The sequence below is a fragment of the Catharus ustulatus genome, chromosome 13 (genome assembly GCF_009819885.2).
Source record: "Catharus ustulatus isolate bCatUst1 chromosome 13, bCatUst1.pri.v2, whole genome shotgun sequence".
Taxonomy (NCBI): domain Eukaryota; kingdom Metazoa; phylum Chordata; class Aves; order Passeriformes; family Turdidae; genus Catharus; species Catharus ustulatus.
The window spans coordinates 18,589,938-18,612,230 of NC_046233.1; the positions used below are offsets into that span (position 1 = coordinate 18,589,938).

The 22,293-nt window shown below is 39.2% G+C and overlaps 1 protein-coding gene across 6 annotated transcripts in view; it reads left to right on the forward strand.

The window, feature by feature from the left end:
• Positions 1–22,293, forward strand: part of ATP2B2 (ATPase plasma membrane Ca2+ transporting 2) — a 221,890-nt gene that overhangs the window by 193,935 nt on the left and 5,662 nt on the right. For 3 of the 6 annotated variants that reach the window (XM_033071628.2, XM_033071629.2, XM_033071632.2), the window contains 4 exons: positions 836–1,049; positions 3,211–3,422; positions 5,328–5,435; positions 9,060–9,242. In XM_033071628.2, coding sequence (XP_032927519.1) covers positions 836–1,049; positions 3,211–3,422; positions 5,328–5,435; positions 9,060–9,242 — 717 coding nt within the window. Of the gene's footprint in view, positions 1–835; positions 1,050–3,210; positions 3,423–5,327; positions 5,436–9,059; positions 9,243–15,332; positions 15,505–21,504; positions 21,564–22,293 lie in introns of all 6 variants that reach the window. The other 3 variants (XR_004419303.2, XM_033071631.2, XM_033071630.2) reach the window with 3 other exon arrangements.

Below are 22,293 nucleotides of genomic sequence, written 5' to 3' on the forward strand. Positions count from 1 at the left end.
GAGAGTTACACATCAAAACTTCCTAAGAGCTGTCCAGCATTCGCCTGAGATTTGTGTAACTGCTTTATTTAACTAATTTGGGGTTTTTAAGCATGACCTAAAGTCCTCTGTATTATGACCACAGACTTTATGGGATTGTGTGAGGAAAGAGCTCCTTCTAGTGACTGGAGAGCTGCTTCAGAAACCACAGCCTGCATCAAATACCAATATTTGGGATTTTTCATTCCATTTCCATAGTTCCAAATGAGCTTTCCTTTTACTAGTGAAATAATAGGTTGACTTGCTTTTGCACATTTGATATAGTTTAATAAGTTTCTGATTATTTTTATTATCAAATTATCAGGCTTTTTTTTAAATGTCACTACTGTTAAAGATCTTATTTAAGTGTAATGTATTAAGATATTGCCGTAATTCTTCCATACATTTTCAAGAATTTCAAGCTGTCTCTGAAAAAAAAGAAAAGTCAGGTAGGTTTTGTATAAAGGAAATGTTACTTTTTAATCTGTTTCAATATAATTTTTCTTCCAGGAAAGGAACTTGGATTCTCTAGTTGTATCTAAATTCAGCTGGAAGTTCAAGCACAATGCATGAAGGAAAGGGGAGCATTGCAATAGATGTTATAAAGAGTTGCTGTCATGCTTGCTATGAGTTTTGTGGTTGCAGATGGTCTGGTTAAATGCCTGCAGGGAGAAAATTTCTCTCTGCTCAGGTCATGGTGCTCCTGGTCCTGCAGAAGGAGCGGAAGAAGGGTCCCAGTAGCTCAGATTTCTGAGTCCCATGGGGAAAATGAGTGTGGCTTTTCCTGGGAAACACAGAATGCTGCTTTTCCCCTCAGGACTCTCCCCTGAAGGCGGTGCAGATGCTGTGGGTGAACCTGATCATGGACACGTTTGCCTCGCTGGCGCTGGCCACGGAGCCGCCGACCGAGGCGCTGCTGCTGCGCAAACCCTACGGCCGCAACAAGCCGCTCATCTCCCGCACCATGATGAAGAACATCCTGGGCCACGCCGTCTACCAGCTCACCCTCATCTTCACCCTGCTTTTTGTCGGTGAGAGGCTCGCCCAGACTGGGCTCAGCTCACAAGCAGCTGGGCTGTGCGGCCAAAGTGTCAAAATGCTTTAAATGCAATGAATGAATGTGCACTCATTGCTTTCGTTATCCTGGGAGATGGATGGAAGCAGAGCAGTCATGTTGTGTTCACTTTCCATTGTTGTTACCTCGGGCCTCATTGGGCTTTTTTCCCCTCATAGAATACAGGTTTGGGCTTTGGCAAAAGTTTATATCAAAGCCCAGCATGGGAGGTTATGCTGTAATAGGAGTTTCCACCCTGCTGCTTCTATACTGAAATTTCATTGTGAGACCTGTCGTGGTGAGGAGGAACAGAAAAACAAATTTTAAAAACCCTCAAAACAAACCACAGTAAAAATCAAGGTCCATTTTACCAAGAGCAAAGTGTTGTCCACAGTCCAGAAATAATGTTGATCTTAAGTGGTATGGAAAGTAAGTAATCAGCATTAAGTGATACAAATAACACTCTGCTTTGACATTTAATTTCTGGAATGGATATTAAAAGGGGGCAAGAAGTCTAATTTATTGGATTACTGGATTCTTCTTCAGGCCTTGCTGGCAACGGGTGCTTTTTATAGGTTGCATTTTGGAGAGGGGAGGGAAGGAGAAGAAATGTTTCTTGCTGCAGGGAATAGTAGGAGCTAATAATAGATTCTGTTGCTCCACAATAATAACTGAACCCTCTCAAAGGACAGATGATTTTTTCAGTTGGGTATTGTCTTGTCACTTTGTAGTCGCTGTTAAATCACATGTGTTGTCTTTCAGGTTTGTTTTTTTTCCCTTATATACAGACTTTCAGATCAGCTGCAAATGTAAATCTATGATTTTTAGGAGGTTATTGAGCTCCATTGTGAAAGCCTTGTCCACTTTATGACCATCTGGGTTTATCTGGGATGCTCAGAGGAGGGGATGATCTGTTCACAGTGGAATTAAACCAAAAGAATTGCCAGGTTTCTGAAGAGAGGTGGTCTCTAACATTGTTAGATTCACAGGGAATTTTGAGAATGTCTGCATTAGGACATTGGAATTTCAGGTTCTCTGAAACAGGTGAAGAAACTCTTGGTAATTCATGTGATAGGAATCTTGGAACAAGAACTTCTTTGAACTTTATGGGGAGTTAGAATGGCTTTTTGATGAGTTTTATGGTTTAAAATACTTTATACTGAGCCAGATGGAAAGCAAACCAGGCTTTCCCCCTCTATTCTAATTGCTCCTGTGTGTCTTTGGAAGACTCCTGGAAGCACACATGCCAGACAATTTTCTGATAAGCCTTGGAAATATAATTTTCCTTTTTAAACTCCACAAGGCTCAGCTTTGCAGTGACATAATGTGCAAAACTCAGGGCTTCCATAATTCAATTTCAAATTAATGAGAATTATGTCTATTTTGATCAAATAATACTTCCTTTCTTTTGTAGGAAGTTTCTTCAGAGACCAGTTTTTACCTGTTTTTTATTTTTAGAAATGTATTTTGTTTGAACATACAATAAATGTCTTTGAGGCATCAGAAATCCGGAATTCACTGTCTGGTCCTGTCAGACTGTGGAATAAAAAAATAATTTAAAAAAAAATCTTTATTTTTTCAAAACTCACCACATTTTTACAGTTACTCATCATGGGTTGTATCTTCCTTTTTGATTGGTCAGATCAATGAGTAAAAACCAAATTATCAAACTAAACAGCAATGCCTGCTGCAGATCAACCCCAAATCTATTTAAAACCAGGAATGCCTGTGTTTTTTGCCATTGATATCTTTCAATGCTTGGCTGAAGTTACTGGATTAGTAAATAGGTAAAACCTGGTGAAGAGGGGTGGCTTCCAACCACTATAGAAAATTCAAAACACACTGGCAGTGACCTTTAGATTTTGTTACACCTGAAAGAATTAAATGCTTACAGTAATTCCTGCTTGGGAAGATAAGAGTAGAACTGACAATGTTGTGTAGGTGTAGAGTTGTTAGATAGGAGTCAGCATTTGAAAAGCTTCTTGCTCACTTGAGATGTGTTTTGCTCATTGGTGCAAGAAAAGTTTTACCTAGAAATGTGTTAAAGCAGAGAAGGCAACAGGCTAAAGAAAACAAGGGGAATAAAAATGGGTTTGATTCATTCTAGAGGAAACTTATTTTTTTTTATCTTACACTAGGTGAGAAAATGTTTAAAATTGACAGTGGGAGGAATGCCCCACTTCACTCTCCTCCTTCTGAGCACTACACCATCATCTTCAACACCTTTGTCATGATGCAGCTCTTCAACGAGATCAACGCCCGCAAAATCCACGGCGAGAGGAACGTCTTCGACGGCATCTTCAGAAATCCCATTTTTTGCACTATTGTCCTGGGTACATTCGCTATTCAGGTAATGCTCTGGGCAGGAATCTCATCCTGGAGAGGTGCCCTAGAACAGAGACAGGACAGAGTTAAAGGAATAAAGCAGGAATTTATTGAAAGCCCTTCAAGGGATGCACCTTGGGCAGTGCAAGAGCCTGGCTGTGGCTCCACCCAAGATGGACCCGAATGGACCCAAGACTCACCCCAAGTCACGAGTTTTCACACTTCTATAAGCTTTGGTCCATTTCATTTCCATATTGGGGTTCATTGTCCACTTCCAGCTCCAGGTTCTGCAGTCCCATCCTCCCAGATTCTCTCCTCAATTCACTGCTGTTTGCACTTTTTGGGCCTGAAGCTGCAGTGTCCTTGGTTCTGGGGCTGGAAAAGGATTTTTGTCTGACTGAGCTGTGAGGAGAACTTGCCGACACTTTGTATGAAATTTAGAGTTAGGCAGTAATGCAGTACAGAATCTGGAAAATATGAAAGCTAAAACTTAAGGCATCAAATCAGAAATCCACCCTAAGTTGTTTGAGGCTTTTCTTCTCTGTGGTTTTTTAAATTTTTTTTTTATTTTAAATCTAAGTGCTGCATTTAATAGCAAACCACCTGGTTTTATCTATTTTGTCAATCAATACAAGTGTTAATAATGGAAAATGTTATGTAGCCATACTAATAAAAAAGAAATTTTTATCCTTATAACTGAGTTAATTCTTAAATTAATCTTAGCATGTACAATAATAACAGCCATCATTGATATTGTAACTAGTTTTTAAAGAAGAAATTGTTTAATAGCATACCAACAAAGCATTTTACAATTATTTATTACCCCCTGAAAAGACAAATTTGCCTTCAAATAGCAATTCTGAACAGTTGTTCTGTTCAATGCCGCTGCCCAATGCTGCTCAGTATTCCCAGCAGTAATGCCCCTGGATTGTGATTCCTCATGTTCCTCTCCTGAGTTTGCTGTGCCATCACAAGTGAACATAATCACAATAATACACATTTTTTCACAAATTTTTCTTCTGTTAGAATTCCTCCTTCTGCTTCTGCATCCATTTTTTTTTGCTGACATCCATCCTGTACTTGATACTATTTGATATTATTATTTAGAAATCTATTTTTGTCTTGTCATTATTGCTCAGCTCTGCAGTGGCAGCTCACTATTGACACTTTTCTCCTGGAAGGAGGAGGAAAGAGCAGTTTGGACTTGGGCTACAGTGATTTGAAAAGGGAAACTCCTCAATAAACTCAATATTGGAGGAAGGGCAGCAGAGATAGGAGCAGAACTTCACAGTGATGGTCTTTAACAGCTGATTCAAAATCATGAGTTTAAAACTTGGACAGATTAATCTCTGGATGTGATTTCAGGTCCCTGATTTTGCAGCAGCAATATTAACAAGAAATATCAATACTATGTGATTTTCAGTTAGGAAAACGTTCTCAGTTTTGTCAGAACGTGTGTATTGTTATCCTGCTGAAGGTGTGGGGTTCTCCCACCCCCTTCCTCCAACAGATCTGGAGTTTTCTGTGCCCTCTGTCTCTCTATGATGCACATCTGTAGATATGCAATAAAATGTTGCAAGGGAAAAGTCTCTCTTGCAATGGACGTTCCAAACTAAACTGGATCAGGGACAATAAATCCCCAGCTTGGAATACTCAGGAGCTGGGAGAACACATGTCCTGTTCTCTTTCTTTCTGACCATTCATATCTGACCACTGTTAAATATGAGGCTGAGGAACTTTAGTCTGAATTGCTATGGCTTTTTCTCATGTTTAACTTAGGATGCAGAAGTGTGGGGGGTTTGATGGGGTTTTTTTGGGACCAAAATTCTACACTCTTTTTTTTTTTTTTTGTCTGTTTGTGTTTGTTTTTGTTTTGTTGCCTTTTCCCCCTGAAAAATTGACCCCTTTTCCTCCATGCTTCTCTTTGTAGATAGTAATTGTCCAGTTTGGAGGAAAGCCATTCAGCTGTTCTCCCCTGCAGCTGGACCAGTGGATGTGGTGTGTATTTATTGGATTAGGAGAGCTGGTGTGGGGTCAGGTAAGCATTCAGGAAGCTGCACATTCAAAGGTGTGGTATTGTTAATATTCCTGTTATTTTCTTGCTCTCTCTCAGTGCCCAGTGCAGCCCTCACTGACATCCGAGGTGCTCTCTGAGGGCTCCAAGGACACATTTATTAGTAAGGATAATTTATCCCTCTGTTCCTTTGGGGGTTTTTGGTAATTTTTGTATCTTTCCTTTCTAACAGGGAGTACTATCACCAGGGCCACCTTCAGTTAAGCTTTTTTGTGAAAGATGTTGAGTCACAACTTCAGTCCTTTAGTCACAAAAAAATGCAGCAAAGACAAATGCACTCTGACCTTTCCTGGGACAGAATTCCTCCTGTAGGATGTGGCAAAGTTTTGGAGCTGAAATGAAGTTCCAGTTCTAGGCCAACCAACTCATTCCCTTGCTGAAATTGCCCTTCTGGCTGCTGTCAGGGGGAAATTCCAGTGCCTTTAAAATATTCCTGCAGTGATTCTCCACCCACCTAATTCTGTGTGTGAAGGATGGAAAAGGGAGTGAAAAAATTGTATTTTTTTGCCTTTAATAGTTGTAGAAAATGGCAGTTAAATTAATGTGTCCTTTTCAATTTCTGCTATATCCTCTGTCATCATTGGCTAATAGATGATTATATATTGATGAAGAAACAAATGATGAGATGATAGTAAATGAATTGGGATTAGCTCTCTGGATGTGGTATACAGACACAATCCGTGTTGCTAACAGTCTACATTTTTCTTCTATGTGCAAACACAGGTTGCAAAGTTAATAATATTTTTTCCCCCTCTAAATGCATTGACAGGGTATTTAAGTTGTTGCCACCTGGTGCAGTAAAAAAACGTGAAGTTACATCTTTTTGTCTCAGATATAAAGAGATTTGTAGATCCACAGTTTGCCTCTGTGAAGAGTCAAGAAATTGCCCACTGCAATTGAGTTCTGCTGTGGTTCTGCTGGAACTGTAGTGAATAAATGCTTGCTTTCAAACCTGATTATTTTTCTCTTCTGGGGAAAAAAATTAATTTTTTTTGACAGTTTGGCCTCTTTTCCTTGGAAATAAGCTCAGAATCAGAACAGCTTTTAATGCAGATCTGGTTGGAAACCACCACGATCAGAGGATTCTGATGTAATTATTACTTGAGGTTGGGATTTGATTTAAGGCCTTGCAGGAGGAAAACCTAAAATCAGTTTGATAGTCTCAGAAAATAATGAGTTTTTGGGCATTTTTCCAACTGTTTGGAAAACATACTAGCTTTTGGAGAAAGGGGAAGTCAAGTAGGGAGAGGGAGAAGAATCCAAAGTGTTTCATTCAGCTGTGAAAATTTCCCACAGCCTTTGATCAATTTTTTGGCTTCTAAATTTTGTTATCTGTGACTTCTAAATAACCATGAAGAACTAAGACTAACATCAGCTTTTTTTTCTTTTCACTTTACTTGCCCCAGGTTTATTGAGGGACCTTAGACATGAAATTAAAACTGGTATTGGAACACCTCCTCAGTTTTATCACTTAGAAGAAAGCAAGTACAGAGGGGGGGAAAAAAATCTGTCTTGTGGTCAATATTTAGTGACCAGAAAAGAAAAAAGGACTCTAAAACTGATCAATTATTTGCATATTTACATGATTTACAGTCTGTGCCAAGGCCTTTCTTCACGGAGCTCTTCATGAGTGAGAGAGCATTTTTTTCCTTTAGCAGTGATGCTTCTCTTCTTTCTCAGCCTTTTCTCTGCTGCTGTGACTCATTCTAGTTCAGCACAAAACAAATTTGTTATTCTTATATATTTTTAATCCACATCCTGAACCCTCTGTTCTTGTGAGCCATGGAAAGCAATCAAGCTTTCCAAGTTTTGGTGTCAAAGCAGGGACTTCTGAAAGGAATTTAATGAGAAGTTTCCAGGAAGTCACTTTGAGATACTTTGGGTTTTCTAACAGCTCCCATCTCTTCTGAAACCAAGCCTTTCTAAAGTCTTTCACATCCCATTCCCAGAATTACTGATCACTTATTAAAACTGTGGCCATTTTTCTGGGAATAATAATTGGTTCTTTAATCTGCATCTATTGAGTCTGTGTCCTGAACTAGGTGAGTGTTGGCAGATACAGAAAATAAATGAATATTCAAAAAAGCCATGGAAACACCTTAAGAAAAGAGTTAGAGCAGAGTCTCATCAGCTTGGCTGAGGTGCTGCAAGAGAGGAACATTCTGTCACACACAATCCTGACCCAATACAGTTATTTTGATGAATATTGGCTTAAAAATCCTTTATCACCATCACTTCCATCAGATCCCAGTTTCCAGTAGTTTCTCTGGAATTGTAGTTTGAAAGCTGGGAGGCTGAAGGACTTTCAGTAAGTATTTAATTGATGAGCATTTACCCTTTCTTTTTCTCTCCTCTTCTGTCTCTGCTCGTGTCACACCATTAATTTTCCAGGCTCATATCTTGTTTTTCAACCTCCCTTTAAAAAGGTTTTATAATAGTGTAGAAACTGTGGGGTTTTTTCTTCAATCTGTCTTTAAAAACATTGTAATAAAACTGGATCATGAAGCTCAAGGAGACCCTCAGCAAACTCAAAGGTTTGCTTTCACCCTGAAAATATCCAGAATCTTGCCAAGTGTTTTCACTGCATCCATTCCAGTTTAAAAAAAAAAAAAAAGTCTCTCCTTACCACATTTCCTGCAGCTCTCTTGGTTCTCTTTTCATTTTTCACACATCTGAGCTTCACAGTTGTGGTTGCTCTCTGCTGAAATGAAGACAAAAAAGAAAATTGCAGCAGTTTTTTGCTAAGTGGGTCTAATAATTTGCTTTGTAGGAGATTTACTTGAAGCATTCAGTATGTTCCAGGTAATGTCTTGTTTAAATTGCCATGATTTGCTCCTGGTTTTATGCAAGGAATCAGAACAAAGAGAAAATGACTGCCCAACAGGGTAACACTGAAATGGATTTAAAATAATTGTCCAGCCACAGTAGCTGCAAATTTTAAAGATTTTTCTCCTCAATTAATTGCTTCCAAGGACCACTTGGGTGGGCAAACAGAATAAGAAGAGGGGTTAAGTTAATCAGAATTTATTGTAGTAAGGACACAGAATGAGAGAGAGCCCTGTGAGAAATCCAACAATATCCACGCCTTTCAGAAAACTCAGTTTTGATAAATGCCAGAAAAGCATTCCAGCTCCTGGAACAAAGGGAAGCTGAATCCTTGAACCAAGGGAGTGTGAGAAGATTTATCAGCATGAGATACAATGAATTTTCACCTCCCATTACCATAAGTCATTACAAATACCCAAACTCTAACTGCAGAGCTATCAATCTGGTTTTCTTTACATAATTACATTAAAATATTTGCATCTTGTTTTATCTTCTATTTGTTTTACTGATAACACTTTTCCCAGTCTTGAACCTGCTCCACATTGTGATTTAGTGGTGCAAGTCATGCTAACTGTTTACACAGTACATTAAATATTTTTGGGACTAAAATGGAGTTGTCCAAGTGCAAAGTGCTGTAAGGAGCAGGCTTAGCTCACCTTCCTAGATCTTACTAAAAGATGATTGCTCTTTTGTAATTAGCACATTGTTATACTGTTGCTTTTGAATGAGGCTTATGTTTTCAGTATTGTTTTATAATTTTAGGTCATTGCAACCATCCCAACAAGTAGGCTAAAGTTTTTAAAGGAGGCAGGGAGGCTCACTGAGAAGGAGGAGGTCCCTGAGGAAGAACTCAATGAGGATGTTGAAGAAATAGATCATGCAGAGAGAGAACTCCGACGTGGACAAATCCTCTGGTTCCGAGGGCTCAACAGAATCCAAACCCAGGTATGCTAAAATCAAATGCCCACAAGGTCTGAAAACACCCAAAGAAATTATTTATGTGAGATCAAGGCAAGAGAACCTTAACAGGAAAGCCATGCAGTGTTTGTGGCTGTGGAGGATGGCACTGGTTAATTGTTCTTGAAGGAAGAACATGAAAAACAAAATAGGGGAACTGAGCAAAGAGTGTGTGTGCAGCAGAAGAGATAAACTGAAAAGATCTAAAATGCTAAAATGGAAAGCAGGAATCTGTGATTTGAGAATACCATGACTGGATGTTCTTTTTCTCCTAGAGTGATGACAGCTCATAAGATTGTGCTGCTTGGCCAACGTCAGCTCGCAGAGTGTTCTGAAAGCTTTCTAAAATGTATTGTTTGATTTGCTCCAAAAAAAAAATACATTGTTGCTGCCATTGCTGCACTAACAGAATAATTGAAATTGAGTCTGAAGTATGCCGTACAATTTGATTAAAACAATAAATCTGTTCAGTTCTGGCACTGCCACACATCAATCATGATTAAAAGGGATTGATTTTCTTTCCTATTAGGTAAGGAAAAATGTGGTTCTGGATTTTAGTAGACTTAAGCAGCCATTAAATATTGAGGTGTAAGACTTGGCTATTAGGAATGATTCCTGAGAAATATCTCTCCCCAACTTTTCCAAACACAAAAATCCATGGCATTTTTTAATATGCCAGACCTTTGCACTGAAGCATGGTGCTAAATATAGTGCAGCTTAAGGAGCTGTGAAATTTATCCTGGAGTGCTGAAGAAAATCATGTGAAGTATTTTGCCTTTTCCATTGCAGTGAAGTGTTTCATTGCACTCAGGTGTGCTCTGCTTGATTTTTCTAAGATCAAGTATTTCTGCCAGCTTGCAGCAGAGAACAGATATCACCACATCAGGTGTGCGTGTTTTACATGAGCCTGACAAGAAAAAGAGGTGAATAATTAAGAAAAAGATCTTTTTTTTCTTGAAAGAATCTTCTAAAGAGCATTTTTGTCTCAGAAGATTTGGGGTTTTTGTTTTCATCCAAGATAAACAGCACATTCTGCTTTTTCACATCTGCAAATAGATACTTTTTTTGGGGGGCGGGGGAGGGAAGATGCCGCCATGAATTAGAAAAAAATGATAGAAAGAAGTCAAATTAGGGCAGTGAGGTCTCTTGGCTGCATCTGCAGAGCATAAAATAAAGAGGGTGGAAACTGCTGGTACAGAGATTAAGAGCTGGGGAGCTCCCAGGGTTCTGTGGTAGGTGATTAAATACGGATCTTCAGCTTCGAGCTTGCGTGTCTTGACTCCATTGAGTCAAGAGCACTCATCACTAGAGAAAATTCAAATTTCACTTCAGAAACAGGTGCCCAGGTATTGGTGATCTTCATGGCAAGATGACCTCTAAATGTGCATTCTTTTTTCCCTGGTGGCTGTAGGAGGAGTGTTGCCTGTTGGCACTTCTGTCAGGATGTCTTTCTGGTTGGGGTGAGTGTAAACAACTTTGAGCAACACAAAGCGAATTACATCCTAGCAGTTCTTTCTAGTCTGAGAGGTAGCTTTTAGTTCTGCATCTCTTTGTCCACCTAATTCACAGAGAAATGATTCTTTTACACTGCTTAAACCCAAATGAACATTAATGATATCTCTTTGCTAACATCCATCTTGGTTTCCTTTCTGCTCTTAGTTGTAGAAGCACCTCTAGTAGGATGTTTCCCTGCGCTCTGCCAAGAGACCCCCATGATTTTTCTTCTCATTTTATTTACTCAATGACTTTTTTTTTTCTTTTTTGGATTCATTTCACATGTGTGGAATGATAATGAAGGGGAAAAAAAAAAAAAGAAAATGGGCCAACAGATGCCAAAGCACTGCCCAGGTGTGCAGTGGAGAGTGATGGATTTAGGTGCAATTTGATCCCTGCTGTGGGGCCCATCCAGGTGGGTTCATTCTCTTGTAACACATTTCTCAGGAGGCCAGCAAAAGAAGAGCTCCTGGACGAAGACTGGGATGTCTTTGGCATCCCTGGGGGGATTTGCAGGAATCCTCTGCTGTCTAATGCACTCCTGGAGATGAGGAAGAAGGTAGAACATCCCCTCATTGTACATCTCTGAGGATGGCAGACTAGGATGAAACTCTGGGCTCAGGACCACATTGGTCATTCAATCCCAACACCATTAGTTTCCATTTGTGCTGTAAATTGGATTATTTGCCCTTATTTTCTCTTCGGTCACTATTGGACAGATGGCCATAGCTGCCAGCAAAGCTCCACTGCTGAAACAAAGAATCTACAACAAGGCTGGGTGTTTGCAGATAACCAACTCATCTTCCTCAGAGTGCTCCCATCTAAGCCCATCCAAACTGAAAAAACTTTGCAGTGTTAAAGAGATTTTCTGTCTGCATCCTCTCTCAGAGGAGGGATTTCCATCAGGATTTTTGTTTCTGTGAAGACGTGCATAAATTTACTTGAAAGAAAGGTGCATGAAAAAATGCACATAGCTAAACCAGAGACTGACTATCAACTTCTGGTGCTCTTTTTGGTCTCCCTTTGTTCATTTAGATATTTTGTTGTCTGATAAACATGCAATAGGGATGCTCTGAATGGATGTGTGTTCCCCTTCTCTGAATGGAAGTATTTCCTTCCTTGCAGAGCTCTCTCAGATGGCCACTGAGGGGTGAAGCTTCACAAATGCCTTATCTTAGATGTGCAAGTTTGAGTAGGATCTAAAAGAGGTCTGAAATTGCATAGAGACAGCAGTTTCCAACAGTTTTCTGCATTTTTTCCTCAAGATTTTCTTGCTATTCTCACAAATTCTCCGTTCTGAAAGAAGACAAGATTGATCACACCCTCCTTGGAAGGCCTAACAGCCTTTGGAAAGTTAACCAAGTTCACCTTCAGGCCAAACTGCATAGACTTAGTGAAAAACAGAAAAAAAATATGCATCTCACCTCTTTTAGTTGTGTATTGAAAGTTTCTCTAGTTTCCTCACATTTGAGAGTGGAAACGTTCTGAAGTGAGGAGATTCAAAAACTTCTCAGGTTTGTAAGGATTTTACACCTAATTCTTTCCTCTCCTGCTTCATTCATCCTGAAATTCAGTTTGCTTTATCTGCATCAGGTGGGAAACAAGTGCCTGAAGTGTTCTGAGAATAAAAGGAAAAGCTGGGAAAAAAAACCGCAACAGGTGAGGAGGTGACTGCTACTTGAAGATTGTTCCTCTTCAGATGCTAAAAACCACACAGAGGTGCTGGATTGCATTTTTCACCCTTCATTTTTCATGTGGAGAACGTGAAAACTTTTCTCTTGAACTTTCAAATGATCTTCTCTTGAACAATTCAAACACTGCAGCAGTGAAAGTCACTCGTGGCAAGAGGTTCTGAAGCTGAGTAGAAAGCCAGCACCTCATTTTATGGCTTCCATGTAGCTTTTAATATAGAAAACATCAAGGTAGCCCCATGTAAATGGAATGGCAACTGGTTTGTTTCATACAGAAAGGTGGCTTTTTTTAAAGGTTTTTTCTTTTTAATTTTTGAATTTATGTCCTGCTTGGAGATTAGGGGAATGATACTTGGGTCTTGCTCATATTAATGACAACAGAAATGCTTCTGAAATTCTGTTCTGTGTTAAAAATCAGAAAAAAGGTGTCTGTTCGGCCAGGACTATTCTGCTACTATCAGATTTTATTTTTTTGGTAAATTGCTGGTCACTGATATTTTTATTACCAGTACACACTTAAAAAATTGAATCTTCTAGAGTATGGAACGAAGAGAAAAATGAGACAAGTATGAGAAGTGTCAACCTTATGGAGAAGCTTCAAATGTAGGATAGTATTTTTTCTCTACCTGAAGGCCTATATTCAAAACATGATTGCATCCTATACTGTGTTATGAATTTTTGTTTCTTTTCTCCTCCTTGGCAGCTTGAATTTTTCTAAATGAACACATTCCTTTGTCACGGAAAGGTTCCATCTGAATTCAAAATGCACTATTTCTTTCCGTAAGTTCTTTACTTCTTTGTTATTTTCTGCTTGGAGAAGATAAACTTTTGGGCCAAGTTCTTCTCTTCTTTCTTGGCTTCAGGCAGAGCACAGCCCTGTATGTTCAGCTTTTAGGGTTCTTGGGAGGTTGTCATCCTCCCACCAGGAATTATATCCATGAAGAGCTGGAGTTCCTTTCTTCAGGAGAAAAGCAAATTGCATGACTGTAATTCTTCTTCTCTGAAGAAACCATTAAAGATCTTCTCTCATCTTTTCACTCTTGTGCCAAAGGCTTTCAGTTTGTTAGGAAGGCTTTTGCACATCTAGAATGCCCTTTGGCTCAGGGTTTATCACACAAATACACACTTCATGCCCTCAGTGAGAGTCTTGCACGTCTTGTTTGAATGGTCTCTTTTGAAGAGTGCTCTGTCACCTGGGTTAGACCCTGGCAACCCAAGATCTGTATTTAATTCTACTTTTGTAGAGCCTTTCAGGTGAGTATTAAATGTGCCACTCCTCAGTGGTTTGAGCCATGTGGTTTTTCCATGACCCTGAGCTGAGGATCCCCTGTCCCCTATCCCACGTGCAAACTCACCTCACGTTGTCCTTTGAGGATGTGAGATTTGCACTGGACATGTAATTCTGCTGCCAAAACCAAAGCTCTCCAATGCTGTGGGGACTGCTGAGCGCTGCCCAGCCCTGGGTGTGCACAGAGAAATGGTACCAGGGCTCAGACAGAACTAATCAGCCCCTTTGGGCTTTGTGGACAAAAATTCACTGTGGTAATTGCACAGCAGTAACCTGGGATCTTTTTCCAGCTGGCTGTGGTTGATTATTCCCATAAAAAAACACAGGAAAAGAAACAATGATGGCCAAAGACAAGATTAAGGGAGAGAAAACATCCATATTATAAAGATGCAGCCCTACAAATTGGTTTATTCCCAAGTCTGACCACGGCAGAAAATCATAAATTTATTCTAGTGCTTCCCACTTGGAAAATTTAGGAGGGTCTGCACCAAGATTTGTGCTGTTTAAATTGATAAAAATACCACCAATTTACCTCTTTCTAGGCTGGGAATCTCCAGAAATGTGGGTTGCATGATCTGGTAACAGTGGGTTACTTCAAACAAGTAGTTGGTTGAATTCCTCCTATGGATATTCTGCTGCTTTGTCTAGTGGGGTTGCACTGATGCAACAGACAGGACATTTTGGGGTGTAGGGATCTGTGGGATTTACTCCTGCCAATCCCTGGCTTTCCCCCTGTACCCAGAACCTGTTTTTTATGAGTTTATACTGGTGCCAAAGGATGCCTTGAAATACTCAGCTCTGTTTTTAACTCATCCACTGTGGTGGGGAGTAAAAGGAAGATAGACCTGTCAAACAGGGAGAACAGCAGACATATGAAAACAAGTAGAAAATTGTCATGTTATTTTCTGCAATAGTCAATCCAGTTCCGTGAAATTTTCTGAGTGATTTTAAGTGCTCTGCATAAAGATAAAATATTAATTTTTTAAAAAACTCCAGTTATAAAATCCCAACATTCTTTATCACTATGCTAAATTTATACAAACTTTCATTACAGAAAAAGTCAGCTAAAATATTGGAAGAATTATTTTATCAAACTAGTGTACTAATGTTGACTACTACAACCCTGGGTTTGTAAACAAAATGGAGTCATATATTGAATTTTAAAGTTTTTCTGTTTTGGTTGATTGTCATCCCTGTCCCCCTTCCCCAGATTCCAACTGAGTGACTGAATTTTTCTCCCCTTGGAGAGACATAACAGCATAATTTATTCTCAGTAGGAAAAAAAAGAGTGGAGATCAGTTATATCAAGTATTCCAGCTGATTTTATTTACCTCTTAATAAAATGGTTTAAACATTGATAAAATTGTTATTTCAAATTTTCTACTGTTTAAAACGACACAGCTCCACTGCCTCCTACGGAGCTGCCTCGTTTTATCCAGACAGAAAATCTGAATAATTTCTACAATCACTGAGAAGGACCACCTTGATTCCAATGAAGTAGAAGCGTGTGCACGGGTGATTTGTTGTTTTTCATGATTATTCCTGTCAGTTATGCAACTGTGTCCATACTTTAAGCAACTTGTCTCGTTCTTTCCTCCGTTACAGATCGAAGTAGTCAATACTTTCAAGAGTGGCACTTCCTTTCAGGGGGCTCTCAGGAGACAGTCCTCCGTCACAAGCCAGACCCAGGATGTAACCAATATTTCTAGCCCTAGTCACGTATCGTTATCCAATGCTCTTTCCTCTCCTACCAGCACCTCTGCTGCTGCGGCTGGGCGTGAGTGTGAATTCTTACTGCACCCGACCCTCAGAGATGCCAACTTAGCCAGAGGTGCTGCAGACTCAGCTCCTCTGCCCCTCCCCAGCCTCTGCTCCCACTCTAGCTAGCCCCAAAACCTGGGACATGGTTGCTTTGTGTACAGTAGATACTCCCTAGGGTTGCTCTCTTTGCTAACTCACAGTGAGGACAGGAATTTATTTTCATTGCCAGGAGGTTTTGATTTTATTTGGGGGCTCTCTGTCAGGTTTTATCAGTCTCATTGGGTGTATTTTCTACTGTTTATAAAACACAGTATAGATTATTCTAGAGCTTTAATGATTTTTAATGATTCTAGAGCTTTTCAGATATCAGATCATTCCACCAGGAAGACTCTCTGTAACTTTTTCAGGAAAGAAATGGAAAGGAAGGAACAAGAAACAGGGAATCCAGTTTATGATGGCAGGCTTAAACTTTGCATGAAAGATGAAATACCTATTTAAGTTTATTCTCTTTCTCTTATTTGGTTTTAGATTTATTCTCTCTATCTTATTTAGATCTATTCTTTCTTATTTAGATTTATTCTGTCTTATTTAGACTTATTACCTCTGTCTTATTTAGATGTAGATTTATTATTTCTAAATTCACTGGCAGGTAAGCATTGAAGCAGGAGGGACCTAGGCAAGTTAAAGGACAGTGTTGAAACAACAAAATTGGTGCAGTAACAAATTTCTTAAAAGAAACAGATTTCTGAATCCTAAAATCCTGACACAACTTGGTTTTAGTTGCAAAATATCCAGTGAAGAGGTACTGAAGTGAATGAAAAATCTTTGAGGCAGCTGATAAGTAAGGGCTGCTTCAGTAAGAGAAAATTTTCAGTTGCTCAGAAAGATCTAACTCTGGTTTTAGATTTTTATTTATTCAGGACTGTGAGTAGCTATTTTTATTACAGCATTAAAAGAATATTTCAATGTGTAGAATTCAGTTTACAAGCTTGTCACACACTTCAGAAGATAATTGGGTATATTCCTTATAAAAGTTTTAGTAGCTGGCCAAACAGAAAAGAAACTGCTTTTATCTGTCTGGCCAGCAGAGACAGGGAAGGCAAACAGAGATGGGCATAAAATTCCAGAACTCCTGCAGAAAAAAAGGAAGCTTGACCTTTCCATTCTGTTTGAGTGCAAACCCCCTCAGTGTTTGCCCACCAAACATTCAGATAGGAGTTTTATACCAGCAATTAAAATCTTATCAAACAACCACAAAATAGTCTCAGAAGTATTTGTCCATCAGACGGATCTTTGAAGGGATTTTTTTGCTTTTTTCATGTCTGCTTGATTGGTTGGTTGGTTTTTGAAGTGTTTTCAGCAGAGCACAGCACCAGAAGTTTTGTTGAATTTAAAGGAGAAACTTCATTTTTGCTAAAGCTATTTTGATCCAACATTGGCAATTGCTTCTTGGAGATTTTATGATATTTTCCTATTTCTGTCTTGGGAAGTTTGGGCGTCCCAACAGCTCCAGCTATTCCAGGGCAGCAGCAGGACCAGGGGAAGTGAAGTCATGGATGTTCCTGAGCCCAGGTTCCCTCATTTCCACACTGAGCAGGGCACAAAACCCCAAAATTCCAAAGCAGCCTTTCATCCAGGGAATGATTGCCTGGGATGGAATTTCTCCATTTGAGTAGGAAACTGGGAGCAGCTCGTTGTGCTGTGGTAAATGTTTCCTTAACATGCTGTAGCCAGCACGCTGTGAGGAAAGATGAATAAAATTTAAATAGACAATTTCTCTTCCCTCTCTACTCTCCACTGCAGCAAAGTAACAAGGATTGGATGTTCTTGTGTCTTGACAAGGGCCTCACCCATTTATGGGCTGAAGTTAATTAACAGGAGAGAGCAGAATCTGCTCCAGCCTTTGTCACCTTCCATTTGGAGAAATACAACAGGTGTCCAGAGCCCCTCGTGGTTATAGTCCTGTTTCTTCAGTGGCTATAAAATAAAATATTTTATTTTAGATTTTATATAAAAATATAGATAAAATTTTATAAAATAAAAAATATATATAAAAAAGCCAGATTATTGATTTGTTAAACTTCCCAGAGATAAGGATCTCTATGGCAGAAGGCAATTAGAGATTGGGATTTTAAAGTGGTTCTTCTGGATTGTTGGTGCTTTATTACCACAGCAAAATGTCTGCTGGTATTAAATCAGAAATTATAACACTTAGGGAAAGTTTTGATTTATTCATACAAAGACACAAATTTATGAAAAAACCCCATCAAGCAAAAACCCCCGTGGTTCTTACTTTTAAATGGGGTATTTACAGTGGGTTGCTCATATTCAAGAACCTGGCAAACCTTTCCTAACCCAAATTTCATAGAAATGAGGGATGTTTTTGTGAATTAGCATTTTTTGAGGAAAGGCCAGTTGCAAAATGCTCACCTAGGGTTGCTTTTCAGCTCTGTGCTTAAAATGTGTGTGGCTGCTTTCCTCTGAGCTGCTCAGAATGGCCCAAATCCATTTCCTTCTTCCTATGGGGCCAAGGGGAATAATGGGATAATTGTACATCTGATTTTGAAGCCTTTCCCAGTCTTCAGCATCATTAAAAATACATGTAAATATATTTTGGGGACAATCAAGGGAAAACCTTGAGAGTATAGGGAAGAAAACAGGGTCTAGTTCTTGAAACTTGCTCACGATGTTGCCACAACTGGGATAGTTCAAGTGTCATTTTGGGTGCCCAAAATGGAGAGGGTCTGGTATCAATAAATACTTAACTAAAAAAATAAGGATCACATGATGCTCTATTGATGTGTCAGTCTAATTTAACAGAGCATTTATGAAGCTCTTTACTAATTATGTTGCTTTTTAATATAAAGTTCATTGTGACACCTTACCAGTCTATGAGATGTCTCCTGCAGGTTTATAGTAACAGTATGGATTTTTTTTTAATTTGTTAAATTGAATGTTTTTCAAGTATTTTTGGCAAATTAATGTTTGATTCAAAGCTCAGTGCTTAAAGAGAAATCTGCCTGTGGAATGCATCCACCCTTACAGTGGCTTGTTTAACAGCTTAGCAAGTTATTACCTGTAATTAGCAGCTATTTACAAACATGGCCTATTCAGAGGTGTGGAAATCCTTAATTAAAAGCAGCTCATACAAGGGAATATTTAATACAATACTAAAGTTTCCCTACTGAGCCATCAGGGTGTTTTTACTAATAACAAATTACAAATTTCTGGATGTCACCATTGATGGATAACAGTGAGGTCAGTGAGTCCCTTATCTGTTTTGAAAGACATTGAAGCTTTAAATGAACAGAGCAAAAATTCCTGCAAATTAAAACCTGGAATTTTGTATATTCTGATAAAATTAGGAAATTCATTTAAATTGCACAATAAATATGTGCACCTGTTTAATATGCAAACCTTTAAGCTACAGTAAATGAAAATGTAGGGAAATTAAGCAAGATGGTCTCAGATCTTCTCAGACACAGATTTTCACACACAATTTTCTACAATTTGAAAGCTCTGCCACTGCAGAGTTAAGGCTGGGTTCAGGTAGAACCTTGGTGGATTTGTGTTTTATATGTGTTTCTTTCTGTGCTTTATTTGGGGGGAAACACCTAGAACCTTGGGGCAGTGGAGCATCTTTTTTTCCTTGCCAAAAATTATTTTGTGCTTAGAATTGAGTATGTGATTAAAGCTTTTACCACTAGATTTTTTAGTTAGGTAGAGGGTGAGAATATCTGCCTGTACACAAAGTAACCAAGTCTTTATCCCACTCTGTGTATTCCTGGTTCTCAGATGTTTGTGTTAGCAATAGGTAACCCCTGCAAAAGAACAGTTTCAGATTTTCCAAGAAAGACACACATTTAATACTCTTTTTACTTGCTCCTCTTCTCATTCTCATATGGAGCTCATGCTCTTCCCAAGTGGAAGCAGTCAAGAACTGCAGGTCCCTTAGAAAGATCTCTCCTTTCTTTCAGAAAATATTCTAATTTTTAAGTTCAGGGAGCATTGGGGAAATAACCACCAAACCAAACCCCAGCAAAAGGAGACCTCCCAGAGTTCCTTTTTCTTGGTTCTGATGAGAACTGTCTTGTCAGAGGCTTTTAGAAGTGAATATTTAATGGAATCACGTGAAACTTTTTACTACATGAACCCCAGCATCAGTGGCCTCAAATGACCCACTTGTATGGTGAAAACACAGTCATGACTCCAGATTTTCTAGCAGCAGTTCAAACCTCACCAGTCAATCACCAGATGGTCTCAGAGGGATTTGTCCACCATACAGATCTCAGAAGGATTTTTTGGCTTATATTTTTGTCTGATTGGTTGGCTTTTAAGGAACATCTTCATGCAAGAGCAGAGCACAGCACCTTAAAGCTGGATTTGCGCTCTGCATCCATTCTTGGAGGGGCCACAGCCTTAGAATTGGGGCTTCGTTTGCACAGCAAGAAAACCTTTCCCATTCCCCTTGCAATTAAAGAATCAGTTTCTGAGATGGGCCAAGATGTGGAGGGAGCCGTGCTGGACATTCAGCATTGGCTGGGGGTGGCACAAGGACAGGAACTGTCATTTATTTAAAGGTTGAGGTGTCAACCAGGGCTTTGCTGTGGGCTGGCACGAGGCCACCAGCATCTGCAAATTGTGTCACACCAACGTGAGGCACTCAGCAAGCTCAGTTCCAGTGGCTCTCAGCCCCTTTCCCAAGAGCTCATCTCAAAGATTTCATTTAACTGCTTGCAATCTGTCATGTATGAAGAGCTTTTAAATATTTACATATTTAATTTTCTATGAAGGAAATAATTCAGAATTCAGAGCTGAAACTTGAGGTAAAGTCTTGTTTGGCTGGAATTTTTTAATGAAGAAAAATGGGAACAAATTTCTTTTAAAGAAATCATCTATTTTAATAAATGTTGAGGAAAAGATTGCTGCCCAAAATTGATCTGCATTCAGATTACAGACCAAGCCCAGTGGGCATTTTATATACAGGAAGGTATAGCCATGGACAAGCAGAACTTAAATCAAACCCATAGCTAAAATCATGTTTATAGAAGTTGCACCATGGAACCAGAGACTGAGGTTCCATGCTAAAGCCTAGGACTTCCCACTGGCTGTAACCAAGGTTTGACAAAACCTTCCTGGAGTATGCAAAAATTCAAAATCCACTCCTGGATCTCCTCCCTGAAGGGTAATTAAGCAGATTTAGAGCCTAAATATAAACACAAGCCCTCAAGTGGAGATGTGCCATGGCAGGAAGGTTAGATCCTAAAGCACAAACAGGGACTTTAAAGGGCTTGTGTGATTTATTTAAATCTGATACAAAAATGTCAAACTCCATAATTTTGCAATGACCTGCTGTGGAAAGTGGAAGCTCTGCACAGGCTCTGCTCATTTACTCTAAAATACAGTGAAAATTCAGCCCTGCCAACCTTTTGTGGAATGAGACTCAGGCCTGTGTGGGCGCTCTGCTTTCCTTGCTGCCCGTGGTTTGAATTTTGAGCAGCACTTGCAGGATTTGTTGCATCTTTATGTGGGAAGACAGTAGCACAGATCATGTATCTGTTTCACTCATTAAAGCAGAAAACTAGAAATTCTAGTTTTCATACATACTTTATATTTGAATTTGCTCAACTTCAGCACCCTATTCCCCAGAACATACAAGACACAACATTTACAGGTGACCCCAATTCATGCAGCATCTCCTGTGGACACCTAGTCTGATTTTACTCACCTGAAACTGGGAGGATTCTAAAAGAAATACCAATATACTGAAGATGTTTTCTATTTCAAAGCTTTCCATTTGCAATAATCCTTGACCAATCTCCTTTACCTTTGTACAGTTTAGTCTTGACCTAGAATAGTCTCAGTTACACCTAAGAGTTGGCATCTCTTTGCAAAATTGACCTCTTGTTTACAATTTTATACTAATCACCTTACTGACCTTTCAGTATTGAATTTATTTGCTGTTGCAGTGCCCTACTCTCTACTGTCTGAATATTAAATGTGTTTGTTTTCCCAGAGGGCTAGAGAACATTGGACAAAAGGGTTCAGCAGGAGAGAGTGAAATAAAAAGAGGTTGTGAGTCTTTAACCTTGAGCCTGAAATGAATGTGAACCAAACTCCAGATACTTGGCTTAGATGAAGCCAGGTAAACATTCGAGTATAAGCCCACACACTACCAACCAGAACACAGCTTTGGTGCTCACAAGGCCTTGGAGATTTTGCCTAGATGCCTGTATTTAGGACTGATATTTCTGAATATCACCTTTTTCTTCTGATGGGAAAAAAAAATTGCAGTATCTAAAATTCTATTTCTTTTTTTGTTTTTGTTTTTATTTTTGTTTTTTTTTCTTGCCTGATGCAGTATAATAAATCTGACTTTCAAGGTGAGATGAAGCTGAAGTTTTTTTCTGTTACAGCTCCAGAGAAGAAAGAAGTGGAAACTTATAGCAATGTCAAAAATGTCCTGAAGTGTTGTCCCCACAGTCTTTTGTTAAAAGCAGTTCATTTTTTTCTGTTGTCTCCATTACTGTGAGAAAAGGGAGCTGTATCTCACTGTTTGTCTTCCCTTGGCATTGTCAGTCTCATAAAGAAACACCATTACATGAACTCTACATAGTTCATACTAAACCAACACTTCCCAGGTTCTATCCATCATGGATGTCCCTGCTTTTCCATGCTTTTACAGCCATAACAACATCCCAAGTACATCTGCTTTCTTTTATCCTCAAAAAAAACCTGGCTGAGCTTTGTTTCAGCAGAGCCCCAAAACATTTTTTCACCAGATATTACCTCAAATCTTGAATTT